Genomic DNA, 16,580 nt, shown 5'->3' on the forward strand with positions numbered 1-16,580 from the left:
GAATTTAAGACGGGGGAATAACCTCTACAGTTTTTTTTAACAATTTATTGATCGATCAGCGCATTTAGCGCTATACAGATCATTTCTAAAAATTATAAATACAATATATGACACTGAATTGAGGGCAGCCTAGAGCCTCTACAGTTGAAAACATCGTTAAATAAAATATCACAATATAGGCTACGTCGGTGACCCGGATTTTTATTTAATCTTTTTTGCCTATTTTAGCTTTCGTTGCCTATTTTAAAGGTTAATGCCTTATTTTTCAATTAATATTTGAGGAGAAGAATTCGCTCCGGCGCCGGGGATCGAATCCGGGTCCTTGGTTCTACGTACTAAGCGCTCTGACCACTGAGCTACGCCGAATTCAATCCACAGCACCGGATCGAACCTTCCTCCTTCAGTCACTCAACTGAGTGCGCTCCTAGTATAATGGCAGTTGACACTAGACATATACGTCAACATATATGCCTAACTTGGAGTCAGGCTACAAAGGGAAACACTGAAGGAGGAAGGTTCGATCCGGTGCTACAGAATGAATTGGGCGTAGCTCAGTGTTCAGAGCGCTTGTTACGTAGAACCAAGGACCCGGGTTAGGTCCCCGGCGCCGGAGCGAGGTTTTTCTGCTCAAATATTAATTCTCAACATTACAGAGATTATTCTGTAGAACAAATGAATAAATCCATAATATTCTCATAGCTAGCAGTGCATCATAACTGCGGAATCCCGGCCAAATAAGTCACTCAACTGAGTGCGCTCCTAGTATAATGGCAGTTGACACTAGACATATAGTCGACCTGGTTGGCGAGTTGGTATAGCGCTCGCCTTCTATGCCCAAGGTTGCGGGTTCGATCCCGGGCCAGGTCGATGGCATTTAAGTGTGCTTAAATGTGACAGGCTCATGTCAGTAGATTTACTGGCATGTAAAAGAACTCCTGCGGGACAAAATTCCGGCACATCCGGCGACGCTCATATAACCTCTGCAGTTGCGAGCGTCGTTAAATAAAGCATAACTTTTTTTTAACTAGACATATTATACGTCAACATATTATAGGCCTATGCCTAATTTCGAGTCAGGCCACAAAGGGAAACACTGAAGGAGGAAGGTTCGATCCGGTGCTGTAGATTGAATTCGGCGTAGCTCAGTGGTCAGAGCGCTTGGTACGTAGAACCAAGAACCCGGGTTCGATCCCCGGCGCCGGAGCGAATTTTTCTCCTCAAATATTGTCAACATTACAGAGATTATTCTGTAGGACAAATAAATAAATAAATCCATAATAGCCTTATTTTTCCTTTATTTTTTGTATTTGATGGCTATTTTCTGCTGTTATGTATATACTAAATAATCAGTACATGAAAAAAAAAAAATTGTACGACTTCCGAATATATTAAAAATATAAATAAAACTATTTTTTTAGTTTATAAAATTGACGTAGGCTACCTATTACAAAACTTTAACAATGTTTTTTATCATAACCGGGATCTCTATTGAGAATCTCACTCCACATAGTCTAAAGACATTTAATTTAAATTATTTGTGGATGCATGTCTACAGACCAGCTCTAAGCTGATCAGTCGCCCCAGAGAGTTTGTGGTCACATCCCGAGGCAGTTGGTTTCTCTCGTCTGAGAGATTCAATTTCTACAGATTCCAAGAAAAGAGTTCAGAGGCAGGAAAAGAATAAATTCTCTGACAGGTCGAATCGTATTGAAAGTAATTAGCAGGACTGGCACATTAGTTTACGCTATTGCTAACGATGTGAGTTCATCCACAACAGCATGTTTTAAGTAGCTATGCTCCAATCACTTCAGTGGGAGTATAAAGATCTTTTTCAGTGATGAAAAACATTCTCTCTGACATTCGGCTATGACAGATGAAAACTTGGAAAAAAAAAATTGTTATGGCATGTAATCAAGAAAGTAAGAGTAGGCCTAAGTACTGAAATGTGATAGCTACACAGGTTTATTAAATAACCTATATTAAATTATTTTTTAATGATTTTAATGTATATTTTCGCAATTCTTAAATGCTTATTTCATTATTTTACTGTCTATTTCTTGAATATTAAGTGCCTATTTTAGCCAAAATTAATGCCTGAACTTCCAGGCTCTGTTTATGACTACCTACAGACCCTTAAATTTTGTAGGTTATACATCTTGCTATACTGTATTTCCTTTCTCACTTTTAATTTCCATTTAATATGGTCTAAGACCACGGCCATAGGAAGAAAAATAAAGAAGGTAAACTTGCGAATTCTAATGAGGCAGTAGAGCAAGTGGACAGCTTCAAATACTTGGGATTTACTATAAGCAGTAACATGAGCAGCTGCCACGAAGTCAAAAGGAGGATAGCAATGGCCAAGGAAGCTTTTAATAGAAAAAGGAGCATCTTCTGCCGACCTCTGGAAAAAGAAGTAAGGAAGATACTAGTGAAGTGCTTTGTATGGAGTGTGGCATTGTATGGCACAGAAACATGGATATTACGACGAATTGAAGAGAAGCATTTAAAAATGTTGATATGGAGAAGGTTTGCTTCGTTAAGACTTTATTTTTAAGAACTGATGCATGCGAGGTGCGAGACCCGCTTCGCACAAATCCAGTTTACCGAGATTTTATACTAGATATTCTAGACTTGGCGCAACGATGACGGAGACTTTTGGGTATTCCATTGTGTGCTGAAACGTAAAGGTACCATTTAGGTGCACGCGACAGAGACGAGACACCGAGACTAGTCGCCTTCTGGCTGCTTCCTATAGAATTATATGAAGTACACTAGCCGTACCCGTGCGCTCCGCTGCACCCGTTAGAAATAAATATAAAGTAATTACATAATTAAAATAGGACATTTGATCCAGGGAACATTCGTGTTTGATAGAAGGCTAAATAGTTTATTATGTTACTTAATTTAAATTGAATTAAAAAATTAAAATGCGATCATTTTGATCCAGAGACCACTCATTTGGTCATAAAAATTATTTTAGGAAATATAGGAAACGAATATACAGAATAGCCTATCAGGTTTTCTGTGCATAAGAATCTATTTTAATCTTACCTGTCCTCGATTCACTCAGAAGTTATTGTGATAACATTATAGCATTATGTCCATCTAGAGAAACTACACTTTCCAATGGTGAATTAATAACTAATTATACAAATCGGTTAATTTAGCTTCCGATATTACTTCATAGAAATGCAGAAACATTATCTGTAGGCTATCTTTCATAGTTTTCGATTGTTGCTGTCCAAGGCCCCTTACAGACGAAGTCATTTGTTTTTTAATTCATTACACGGCCTTAGATGGCAGTTATTTTAATTTTAAAACTCATTTATCTCATTAAATATCAGTCCTATCAAAATTTTTCATGGAATAAAACTTATCGCAAATTAGTTTTAAAGAAATTTTTGTTATGTAATATTTTTCACAAAATTCAATAATAAACGAGATATTTCGATTTATTTAATTCAGGCCCCCTTATAACCCCCCTTTTAAATAATGTATTTTGAATGCCATATAGCCTAAAATCTAAGTTACAACGAACTTAATTTATATTCCAATTTTCATCGAAATCCGTTCAGCCATTATCGCGTGAAAAGGTAACAAACATACATACAGACAGACATACAAACAAAAATTTCAAAAAAGCGATTTTCGGTTTCAGGGTAGTTAATTATATACGTTAGGACCAATTATTTTTGGAAAATCGAAAATTACCAGAAAAATTTCGGCTACAGATTTATTATTAGTATAGATTTGAGAGCGCGAGACAGAGACAAGCGACCGAGACAAAGCGCACGAGACCGCTTTCGGACCAGTAGTATCTCGCGACAGTCTTATGCAGCCCGTGTTTTGTGGAGTAAAACATCTGTCCAAAATGTCAGAAATTAAATTCACTGGCGAAGAAGACGAACAATTGGTAGAATTAGTAGCAGAAAACCCACCATTGTTTAATCCAGTGGTCGAGTCGTACAAGGATAGGAATACCCGCGATAACATCTGGAGGGATATTGCTGAGAAATTAAACACTTTTGTAGTCATATTTCACAGAATATTTGCACGTATTTTCTGAACAAACTTTTCTAGAATACTGAGAGATTTGTTGTGTCGCTTTCGCCTGTCCCTTGTCTCGGTCGCTTGTCTCTATCGCGTGCACCCAAATGGTACCTTAACACCTCCAACGTTTCGTAACTGCATAGGCCTATAGGTCCATCTTCAGGGTAAAATAGCCCAGAAGTATCACCTGTTCTGTTGAGCCTGTTGTACCTAACTACTCCAAACAACTGGGCTGATTGGCATTTCGAGGGCTGGACTCAGGGGCCGCCGGTGACAAAAATATCGAGTGTGCTACAGCTTGATCATACACATACATAAAATGTAACAAGCAACTAATCTAATGTCGAAAATTAAGTTTACACTGCGCTCCTTCCTACTGCAGAATTTCTCTATTATTCTGATGTTGAATCCTTCTATGCCAGACACAATCATCTGCAGTGATGCGTTCCTGGGACATGGTGTTCCTTAAGAAGGTTTAGTATCTTCATTACGGTACCATATACTGGGTGTTCAGTTCAAAGTGTGTCATGGCTCGCTGTATGCCATCATGTGGCTAGCCGATGAGCCTAGAGAATTCAATCTTCCTACACTTCCGCAGAGGTATATTACTTATGTGCAAGAGAAATTGCCTAGCAAGTACGGCGTTCATTCTGAAGAGTACTTACCGATACGTACGGTAACGCCGGTAGTGGCAGGAATGTGAACTGTTTCGAAACATGTACTGAGGTGAGTTTTTTCTTACTGTCGGGATATGTGGAGAGGGTTAAGGCGATTACTTACGTATTTGTTGACATTAACTTCGACGGTCAACATGGACACGGAGCATCTGATTTGTATTGTGGAATGTTGCCGTACGCAACCGATGTACGACTTGCCAGCGCAAAACACAGTTCGAAAGAGGTTATGGTAGCACGCAGACCGTACAGACCGCCATCTGTTGCTACGACGTTCAAGTTATACCGTACACGTTTTCAAGTTCAGATTGAACGCCTTGATTAATAGGCAACTTCTCTGGCACAAAAGCTGAAACTCGCTTCAAATCGCTGACTCATCAACAGTGACGTCATGACACTTTGAAATGAACACCCAGTATATCCAACTGTTGTCATATTCTATTATGTGAAATTATCTGTTGTACGCACCGTTTTTCATGCCTTTTGTTTTCAGAATAATAATCAAATTAAGTGTAGGTCTTTCCAATCGTTTCACTTCAATTTTTTCTTCCATATATCTCTTACAGAATGGATTAGTTAAAAAACTTCTGACTTCAGTCCACAGAATAACACTAATAGTAAAACACAAGAAGATAAAGAAGAAGATAATATATTTGTTGGCCTTAATAAACACAATGAATCCATTGCATCATCAGCTGTAATAATAATAATAATAATAATAATAATAATAATAATAATAATAATAATAATAATAATAATAATATCACAGCCTAGTATATACAGTCACGAAGCGTGAGTTGTGAGGGTGCTAGGAACAATAGACTGTGCCGGTACTAGTTAGCATTGTATGTAATGAGGCGATATTAGCGATTCTAGTGGTTAGCATGGATGCATATTTACTATGTATGGAGCTTCGTGACTGTATATACTAGACTGTGATAATAGCCTATGTTATAACGTAATATATTAATGCCATTCAACTTGAATTCTCAGAGAGGAAAAAGTATATCTACAAATTATAGGCCTATACAATGTAATCTCTTTTAAACATTCTTTATTATTAAACTTAATTGTAAGTCCGACATCAGCTCGTAGAATTGCTGGAAGATCAAGAATATTTCACTCTCTGCTACTGATGCTTCCAACTAACCCCAGGTTCGGGGTTCTACTGGGAAAATATCGCACTGCTAACCGGTTTCTCGTGCTGATGCTGCGAGAATACGTCATTCGCCTAAGGGTATTTAAACTCCGTCAATATTCAATGCGCGCGCAGTTCTCGCTACAGTGCAACTCAGTACACTGTATAATATTGTTTGCAACCCTAACGCCATCTGAAAAATGAGCCGATTCGTAGACTTTACAGAATAATATTAGTCGCGGTTACACCATCAAGGTTAGCACGTCTAGCCGCGAAACCAGGTGGTCCGGGTTCGATTCCAGGTCGGGGCAAGTTACCTGGTTGAGGTTTTTTCTGGGGTTTTCCCTCAACCCAATATGAGCAAATGCTGGGTAACTTTTGGTGCTGGACTCCGGACTCATTTCGCCGGCATTATCACCTTCATCTCATTCAGACGCTAAATAACCATAGATGTTGATAAAGTGTCGTAAAATAACCTAATAAAAAAACCTACACCATCAACAACATTTATTTTAACAAAATTACGAGTGTGCTATAGCACAATAGTACATTAGGACGAGCCGCCCCTGGATGGACCTGAAATGCGTCCCTGCACCTTAGGCTTCCATTGGCCTATTCTCCGTCCTATATGTGACAATTACGAGTATTTCAGTTCGATAGTTGGCAGTGGCGGCTCGTGAACTTGAGGATTGGGGGCGCTGCAGTAGATTTTGGTATATACAAATTTCACTTCAATCTTCTCCGCAAGGGAAAGTTGAGAAAAATTAATATTCTGTAATTGTCACACACTCATGCCTGCACATTTGCACTGGTTAAGTTACGGTACTAAGATGTCACACCAAAGCAACACTCGGATATACTGATGGGCAACAATTTTCTAAAACTGGAAAGAGGTCTCTTTCGTATTTTACATGCTATATCAAAAGGATTCTACTCGCGCAAACATTTTGAGTTAAGGAGGCTGGATATATAATAATAATAAGGTAAGAGAGGATATTAATTTCGTTATATTAACTCGATAAGATTCTACAACAATAAGTATGTGAAGAGAAAATAAAAATTCTGTCATTAAGTTTGAAGGGAATAGAGAATCCATTTGACGCAGCATTACAATAGCTGTGTGGGAGGGGAGAAAAGATCTTCCCTTGTAGCCTGGCTCTGCAAGCCACTGCAGCGAAATGTGGGTTTTAAACAGCGGCAGTTTCCCTCTGCTTCCCTTCACCTCTCTACTCCCTGACCATGCAAGACACACTCTCTATGATCTGTCCCACCCTGCAGATCCCAGGACGACTTTGAATGCAGTGTCAATTCCAATACAATCGATGCGCAAAAATATTATGCATCAGATAATAGTGCATATTCCCGGCCAGATGAAATATAAAGCAATTTACTTAAGAAAAGCTATAAAAAATTATTCTACAAATTAAAATTAAAATTATTTTTATTTTCTTGACAAAGCAGGGAGTGCTGCAGCTCCGCAGCTCTTATGGGCGAGCCGCCCCTGATAGTTGGTATTCCTGAAACTGATACTGGCGGGCGGGCCATTCTGCTTCAGTGCTAACAAAGACAGGACGATCTCGTAAGATCTGCCAAACCCAGGGTTGCCAGACAAATTCAGGTCAGAAAAGGTTAAAAATATTTTTTTTACAAATGGGCAAAAAAATATATTTTTCCAATCTTTTAATATTCCGGGACAAATAGGCTATAACTCAATCCAGGACATAGAACAATTCATTAAAATCCGGAACAATCCTGGGAAATCCAGGTCGTCTGGTAACCCTCACAGAACATAGTCATTTTCGTGCGTTTCCTTACTGATCACAGAGAACATTCGAGTTTTCGTAAGGTCGAATCAGTGACAGATTAGGTTTGGTTAATTTAAGCTTTTGGTATGCCTTGCGTATACTCACAATTATTGTCTAAGAATGTCACTACCCTACCCAAATGTCTCTCTCCCTCGCTATCCCTTAGTGCAGGGGTCGTGAGCACAGAGCACGCTGGGGCTAGCGTATCTTACCCGTGGAAAACGCAGTGCACCATGGTGCGCTCGTAGCTGCTAGCGGTTATGCTCTCTATCTCTCCCTGCTGCACGACGGTGCACATGGGACAGCACCACGTACCCATTGCACATTTCAGCGAGTGCTGACGACCACTGCCTTAGTGTCTTTGGTGGGAAATCCTTGCTATCCGCCTTCCTTTGGTAACGCTATTGTAAAGATTTACACATTCATTAATTTTTGTCAGCATTACACAATTAATAAATTGCTTACCTCGGTACGAACGCTAGAGTAGACTGATGCGTCTATTGTTGTGGAGAGCATCAAATTTGTCCACGACGGTGTCCATGTTGAGGTTCTTGGTTAATTCCCTTCCAATAGCCTGAGTTATAAAGAATTGCTAGGCTCCTAAGCACCTGTTTATCATTTTGTTACGGAGATACCGGTATGTTTTTTATACTCCGCACACACGAAAATTAACGTTCACACGAAGCAAATTTTGTATCGCCAGTCAGTTTCATTATCGCTATAAGCTACACTTCGTTTCTTTTGCTAGGGTTGAAAGAAATCGCTGATAGACCGTTTAAGTTACAACTAAACCTAAACTGCACTTATTACAATCCTACTTATTAGAATATGCAGAGCACCTCACTGTTTATCGCCACTTCACTTTTTTCACTGAAACACGGATAATACGAGGAAACTGCTGACACGTAACTTATTATGAAACGTAATCAGAACTGAAACTACACCTTCTTGAATATATCGAGAACAGTCACGACTTTGAAACGAACTAGTTACTTACGTACTGTAAAAAAATCACTCCTGAGCATTATTTTCAAACCGGTATGTCACTTTCGCGCCATAGGCTACATCCGTTACTGATATGTATCGACATATTTTCACACTCGATAAATATGAATAATCGCGTATGAAGCGACTCACACCACGATTACAAGACGTGATGTCCATAAAATTTAGTCCACACCAAAAATGTCCAGGTGTAACAGATAGTGCGCAACTATCTTCATAGCCTATAATGGAGACAGACATTTCGGTCACGGACATTACATGGTGGAAGTCACACCACAGCAATTAAATCTAAAACTACACTTTATGGTGAGAGATTTCGAGACTAGACCATATGACATAATAAAATATTTCTCAATTTTGAAAGTTTGTCTGAAATATGATGTAGGCTATTTAGTAAGACAAGTTCAAAGCAGGGTCATTAAAATGGGAAGGAAGTTGTTTATCAATCTCTTGGATAGATTCTGAATAAAGTCATAAAAAGAGCAGTCTAAACTTTCTAAAGGGGACCTTGAAATGATAGCCTAGTCAAGATGACAGTCTCGTTATACTTGCTTACAAATGGCTTTTAAGGAACCCGGAGGTTCACTGCCGTCCTCACATAAGCCTGGCATCGGTTCCTATCCTCACCAAAAATGTCCATGACCTCATTATACTAGGCAGTTCAATAAGTAATGCACATCATTTTTCTTTTCTCATTCAAAGTTTGTTTTTATTACAAATCTAAGTATACTATATTATTCCACAATTAATTTCCTATAAATACCTATTTTTCCACATAGTATCCATTCAAATCTATGGCCCTATGCCATCTCGGTACCACTCAGCTGGTCTATGATCTGTTCATCATCGTCATATCGCTTCTCATGGATCGCATCCTTCAGGGATCAAACAATTGAACGTCAAATGGTGCGAGATCCGGACTGTAGGTCGAGTGAGGAAGGACAGTTCACCCATTTTGTGATTTCTTGACAGGTGCGCACACTTGTGTATGGCCTTGCATTGTCATGGAGAAGAATTTTGTTGACATCTTTATGGGAACAAACACGTCTAAATCATCTCTTCAACTTCTTCAGAGTCTTGATGTAAACTTCTGAGATTATTCTTTCATGAGCTAGCAATGTGTTAATCAGAACCACTCTGAGTGTGGAAATCTGACAGTCTCGCTTTACCTCGTTATGTCGCTGACATTCTGCTAACCCGACTGACAGTATTCCTATCCACTGCTTGATCACCATAGACACGTTGTAAGCACCTGTGAATGTTTGCAATGTTTTCCTGCTCCGCAAAGAGAAATTCAATCACAGCTCTTTGCTTTGTACGTGTTTCATGTGCAGTCGCCATTTTAAAACTAAACTACATCACAGCCATCTAATGAAAAACAGCATAACTATATGATGAACTGCAGGAAGATTTAAAGATGATGTGTATAAAATTTCGTTATTTGCTAATGAAAGGCAGCCGAGAAAAAAATGATATGCATTAGACATACTTATTGAACTGCCCATATTTTGCAAGAACTGATTTTTTTTAAGGTGAGAAATGGGTCATAGAAGGGTACAGGACCTGTTTTGATTTATTTCAGTCAGCTGTGAATAAAATCATAAAAAGAGAGAAGAATGCGAAAACATTTCTGTATATTTTTTCTCGAGATAAAAAAAAATGTTGAGGTCAACTTTCTAAACTGAAACCTTGAAAGGGATGCTCCATGAAGGCCTCTAAGTCTTGGACAAAAGGACCTATTTTCTAACTTTGAAGGTTTGACAGTATACTGTGGTAGTAGGTTTTATGAATTACAGCTGTCATTCAGCCTTCAGTAGTGTTAATTTTGCGTTTGGGGTCTTTTATCACTTAAATCAAGGGAGCTCGTGTTCTTTAGAAAATTTGGGTAGTTGTTTGTAATGGAAACTTCACTTTCAATTGTATTGATCATTAAAATACAAAGTGCTTACAACAAAGCAGCAACAACAATAATAATAATAATAATAATAATAATAATAATAATAATAAAAGTAATAATACTGGTAATAATAGTGTTACATCCATATTATTGTTATAACTTACAGGCTTAAATCAAACACGACAAATATAATATAATTTTATAAGTAAGTGGTTTTAATCATCATGAAGAAAATTATAATAATAACTGTTATAAGGACAACAGATGCAGACCTGCTAGAATTAGATGTCGGACATTACTTGTATGTCTTGAAGAGTCCATCGTAACAGTTACACCTCTTAATCCAACAGCAAAAACATCAGACAGAAGTAGTAGGAGCGCTAGTAGTTCCTATTTTGACAGTAAAATACTTCAAAATGTGCAGACTGCAAATATAAATGTTATGGCATGTTAAGATGAAGCCTTCAGTTTCGGGAGTTGCAATTCCCAACAAAATATGTTACATTCTGCAAGCTGCAAAAGTCTTCTATCTATTAAGAGTAACGACAGAAGAGTAAAGAGTACCTAGCATAATGAATTCAAAACATCACTGTAATTAAATGGTCACACAAAATGAAGAAACTTATTTGAATGAAGCAGAGCAACAAGTGTACATACAAAAGTCACTGACCAAATTGCCTCCTTTGCAGATGAACAAACATCATCAAATAAATCAATTTCATGTTGTAGTATGCCGATAAGCTGTTAATATTTGACTATAATTATTTATTTGCTGTGCCACCTTTGCTTATCTTAGAAGTTAATAATTCACATTAACGTTTTCGATACATTTGTATCATCTTCAGATGTAGAGTATTAAATGAACATTTATGTTGAAAACCTTGCCTTATGGTATGGAACTTATTATGATGGTTTTCGGATCATGTTAGTGTGAATTGCTCTAACTTAACTTAGGTTGGTCTATGATACACATGTTATATAAGTTAAGATCACTTGCAGTGCATGTAGTACAATTAAGAGATTTAAAATGATTTAAAAGTTATATAAAACTATAAATGTGATCAGAGAAATGTGAAACATTGTAAAAACACTGTAAACATCACAATGTTGTTAAACATCAAGATCAACAGAAGCAGCCCCATCTAACGAAATCAAAAACTGGCCAACATAGCCAACAAGTGTTTACAGTGTTTTTTAAAAGTGTTTTTACAATGTTTCACATTTCTCTGATCACATTTATAGTTTTATATAACTTTTAAATAATTTTAAATCTCTTAATTGTACTACATGCACTGCAAGTGATCTTAACTTATATAACATGTGTATCATAGACCAACCTAAGTTAAGTTAGAGCAATTCACACTAACATGATCCGAAAACCATCATAATAAGTTCCATACCATAAGGCAAGGTTTTCAACATAAATGTTCATTTAATACTCTACATCTGAAGATGATACAAATGTATCGAAAACGTTAATGTGAATTATTAACTTTTAAGATAAGCAAAGGTGGCACAGCAAATAAATAATTATAGTCAAATATCATCAAATAAGATTACAAAATAAAGAACAAAATGAGTTGAATAATGAATTGAAGCTTCATTTTGCTCCAGAAATGATCAACATTCCGAGAACTGATATAGACAAAATCTGAAAACAATATATATACCTCTCCTGCAACATACAAATCAGAAACAAGTAGTGTGAAAAATGATATCTTCGCGAATTTTCTGCAAAATGCGTTCAAATGACTGGTCAATCTTGGATTCAAATTACAGCAACAAGGATCTCGCTGATACGTATTTTGAACAGCAAGAAAGTTGTGCTCTAAACAGAAAAATGGCAGAAAAAAGTGGCAAGGAAAATTTAATACTATTGGATTATTCAAATGATGAAGAACAATATGCTCAGCACAGCTCATTCTTCAATCTATTTCTCGCAAAATCCAATTAGTATTACAGAAGGAAGATATTAAAGAGAGTGCTGCACTTGTAACTTCAATTCACATAAGAAACTGGATACTTGCTATAAAGAAATACACTCATCTGAAAAAGAATATACTTTCAAATGTTTATTTTTTAATGCTTTTAAAAATAAAGCCCATGCTGAAAAATATTTTGATGTTGCTAATAGGAATGCAAGTGCTGGCAGCATAAGATTAAGACTTAACAAGTACAAAGATGCACATTTCTATAAATTTCAGGTTATTAATGAAGATAAACACATTATGCAAACAATTATTCGTAATAGGTGGTTCTAGGAGGAATGTGTAAATGTAGGAAATCAACATGAACACGAAGATAAATCAAATAAAGAAATGATAACCATATAAAACCATCGAGACACATCAGTCAAGGTACCACAATGTCCTCTTCGAAAAATAATTACTTACATAAAAATGAACATAATAATGATACAAATATTGATCTATGGTCTGTTCAAAACAACTTCCGACCTGACAAATGGCGCCTTTAGCATGTTACCATGACAACCATTCAAATCAACCAATCACAAGAGACGCGTAACCATGGTAACGGGATGGTGTTGCTGTGTCTATGTTTACAAGTTGCTCGTGAATACCACGGCCTAGTGGTGAATACAGTGCCCGGAATAACTTTGGTTAGCGCGTGCTTTGTGTGAATTAAAAATATTATTTAGTTGTATTATTGTTTTAGTGTATCGATAATTATTGTTTTTAAATTATATTACACATATTATCTTCGTTGTCATTGGTGGAGTATGTGGCTAGTGTGTGTTTTCTAGTTTCTGCGAGAGTTTCTAAACAGATGACTTGTGCAATGTCAGAAGGAAGGAAAGGCAGGCGGAGAACAAAGAATATTGGACAAGGTGTCCCGTTAAACAGTCAAGCGCGAGAGATGATTTGTAATGTAAGAGAGTATTTTGAAAGGGGAAAAAGAAATGGCGGGCCTCTTTTACCTTTGGCGTAAGTCGTAATGAGAACTGCTGCTTGTGTTAAAATTAATAAGAGCATTGTTATCGATATTGGAAAAGAAAAAGATGGTGCAGATTGTTAATCATAAATATTTTTACAGTTTACAATTTTTTCAACGCCTTTCTAACAATATCACATTGAAGAATGCCGACACTCATGAAAGTAGAGGCTTCATTTTAAATTTACACCTGTTTTTACAGTTTACAGTCCTTTCGACGCTTTTCTAAGGTATTACATTGAAAAATACTGGTACTACTACTACTACTACTACTACTACTACTACTACTAATAATAATAATAATAATAATAATAATAATAATAATAATAGTAATAGACTAATAAAAATAATAATATACACAAATTTTAATGCATAGTATTCAACAAATTGGTTAGCAATGTATAGTCTACATTCATGTCAGCCGTTCATTACTGCACTCTATCGGCAGCGTGCTCGCTTACACGAAAGATGGGCAACATGACAACACTGCTCCCCCTTCTCTGTAAACTGTCAAGTCGGAAGTAGTTTTGGTCAAGGTATAGAGTCTGAGCGCAATGTTGAATCACAAACTCCAAAAATGTCGAGGTACATTCCACTGAAAAGAAGTCAGTACTGCAGAAACAGAATGAAAGAGCAGATTCTATTTTAGGATTAAATAGAAATCAATGTAACACATCCGCGAATGTCAATGTTAATTCTCACAATTTAAGCATAAGAAACCTGAAAAATATATATATTAGTGAAGGATTTGAAACTGATACAGTGAAACAATGGAACATTATGGAAGTAAAAATTGAGAAACTTGAGATTGTAGGTACCAAAAAAAGAAGTTACGTATTTAAAAGGGAACAATATAATGCAAGTCAAAGTGAAGAATCTGATATTAATTTAACATACTCGAGTGACACAGCAGAACCAGAAAATTGCATATGTCTGCGAAGATGCTGGCAAGTGATAATGAATTTTTTTTTTTCGCATCAAGACAATGAATAATCGTACAAAACACAAGTATTGAAGGTAATTGCATTTATGATCATGAATGCATACACATGTATAAACAAATATGAATTAGCACAAAGTGCCACAATCTGTATAGCTTAAAGAAAAAGGTGATCAGGTTATCATATAAATAATAAGACAAGACTGGTTTTTAAGTAAAGTTTATGTTCTAATTGTAGATTATACACTTTAGAACAAAAGACCTTAAAGCCTGCCTATAGGGTTTATGTTGAATATGATGGAAGAGTCTTTAAATAATAATGATGTCATATTCACATCCACCCTACGGCTTTGCCATTTCAGTTTATAATCAAAGTAAATGCATCCAGTGAATAAACAAGTTACGAAAGATATTTTCTCCACCCTTTTCTGTTCATTTCATATTTCCGATGGTAGTTGCCGTCTTTTAGACATTTAAAATTAATGTAAATTTTACTTGTAAGACAAATGAAGCTTTTAGGTCTGTTCAAGAAAATTCACCGAAATATACAAATAATATATTTTATTACCATTCTTCTTGACTTGAACAAACCTGAAATGTCCCATAAATAAATACTTATGAAGTTACAATACTGAATACTCATTTTACAACATACTGAAATGAACAAACTCAATATGTACCAATTTTCGTACCATATAAAAGGTTTCAAAACAGGTTCACTACAGAGAACAAAATCGTAAAATACCAGAGAACAAGGAATGCTTATGAATGTTTTTTGACTTAAATTTCCACTTATACGAAGCACAGTAAAGCCCCTTAAAAATAAAAGAATCCCAAAACTATGCTTCCAACTTAACGCAACCCCTGTATTATGACGTTAAGTTAGTGCTATGAGGAGGCTCGAATCTCACGTGGAGCCTCTACAAATGCAGGAATCTCTAACTACATTTAGATGGAGCGTGATTCCAGGTGCCATGTGCAAGTTGTCATGAGTTAAGATGTGGGAGCCGGAACTCTCGACGAATGTAAAATAGAATGTATGGCTTGCATTTGGCCACAACCTCGTCTTCTGTAGGGCGAACTGTACTGTCATTGAAATGGAACCACTGACCTGCAAGAAAAACAGCAGACATTAGCGTCACATGACGTGTTCCGTTCACTCTGTCTTGACTTTAAATTTCACTTCTAATATGTTTAACGATATTGTAAATGACAGCATTTTTATCTCTTAAGTTAAATCAATTGATTACCAACTATTGATTGTTGCTCTATGCTGTTAAAACTGATAATTATTCTTTTGTATTACACGACATAATGCTGAAGTTAAAGAGAGTATTTTCTTTGATAAATTCTCAGTGGAAAAAAGAGAGAGAATTTAAAATAAAAACCATAGAAGTACTGGTAGAGCCCGGACGAGAAGTTATGGCACCTGCGCAACAGACGCATTTTAGTTCGTTTGCTTGGACTCGCCCTCACACTCAACTGGAGGGGTGTTGGGTTAGTTGGTTACTAGCATTCCGAGTGTTCAGATCGTTCTGCTACTACCGCTATTGCTAATATTGAAAACATTGTCCTTCTGAGCACCCTCATTATGGCATTGTCTAAGGCGTGAAATCATAGAATAGTTCATAGTCAAGGACATGAAATAACACACAATGTATGGAAATTCACGTCAGAAGAGGCTGTAAATGAAATACCAATTCCATTGAAAAGAGTGTGTGCAAGAATACTGGCTGCCACTGGTATTTCAAAGCGAACCTTGGAAAGAATAAGGAAATAAGGGAAAAATATTGAGGCAGGAACAACAGATTCTTTCTCCAGTCCGGAAATATCACAGCCGAAGAAGATGATTGTTGCAGCTGTAGACAGTTTTGATGTGAAGTCCTAAGAAGACTCATCTATAATTTCTACGCTACGCATAAGCGGAGGCCAACTCTGTAATCGCTTCTTCCAAGAATGGACATCGGTGTATGATTATGTGAAGAAAGTAGAGAACAATTATATTGAAAGTGAGCACGTGATGGACAGTATTTTGGAGAATATTTCCATAAACTTAGGGACATCTGATTCCAGCACAGATCAGTCGTCTGATTCGGACGGAGAATAAGAATATAAAGAT

General features: G+C 36.8%; 1 protein-coding gene and 1 non-coding gene across 3 annotated transcripts in view; one reads left to right on the forward strand and one right to left on the reverse strand.

Moving 5' to 3' along the window:
* The first annotated feature begins 1,131 nt into the window (after window positions 1-1,131).
* TRNAT-CGU (transfer RNA threonine (anticodon CGU)) lies at window positions 1,132-1,204 on the forward strand. The gene has a single exon. It is a non-coding gene; the product is annotated as a tRNA-Thr (tRNA).
* Window positions 1,205-14,665: 13,461 nt separating this feature from the next.
* The window catches only part of LOC138709460 (ubiquitin carboxyl-terminal hydrolase 3-like), a 60,140-nt gene continuing 58,225 nt past the window's right edge, over window positions 14,666-16,580 (reverse strand). For both annotated transcript variants that reach the window (XM_069840245.1, XM_069840244.1), the window contains one exon: window positions 14,666-15,572. In XM_069840245.1, the coding sequence (XP_069696346.1) occupies window positions 15,448-15,572 (125 nt within the window). In that variant the 3' untranslated portion in view covers window positions 14,666-15,447. The remainder of the gene's footprint in view (window positions 15,573-16,580) is intronic.

Source organism: Periplaneta americana, chromosome 11 (assembly GCF_040183065.1).
Source record: "Periplaneta americana isolate PAMFEO1 chromosome 11, P.americana_PAMFEO1_priV1, whole genome shotgun sequence".
Taxonomy (NCBI): domain Eukaryota; kingdom Metazoa; phylum Arthropoda; class Insecta; order Blattodea; family Blattidae; genus Periplaneta; species Periplaneta americana.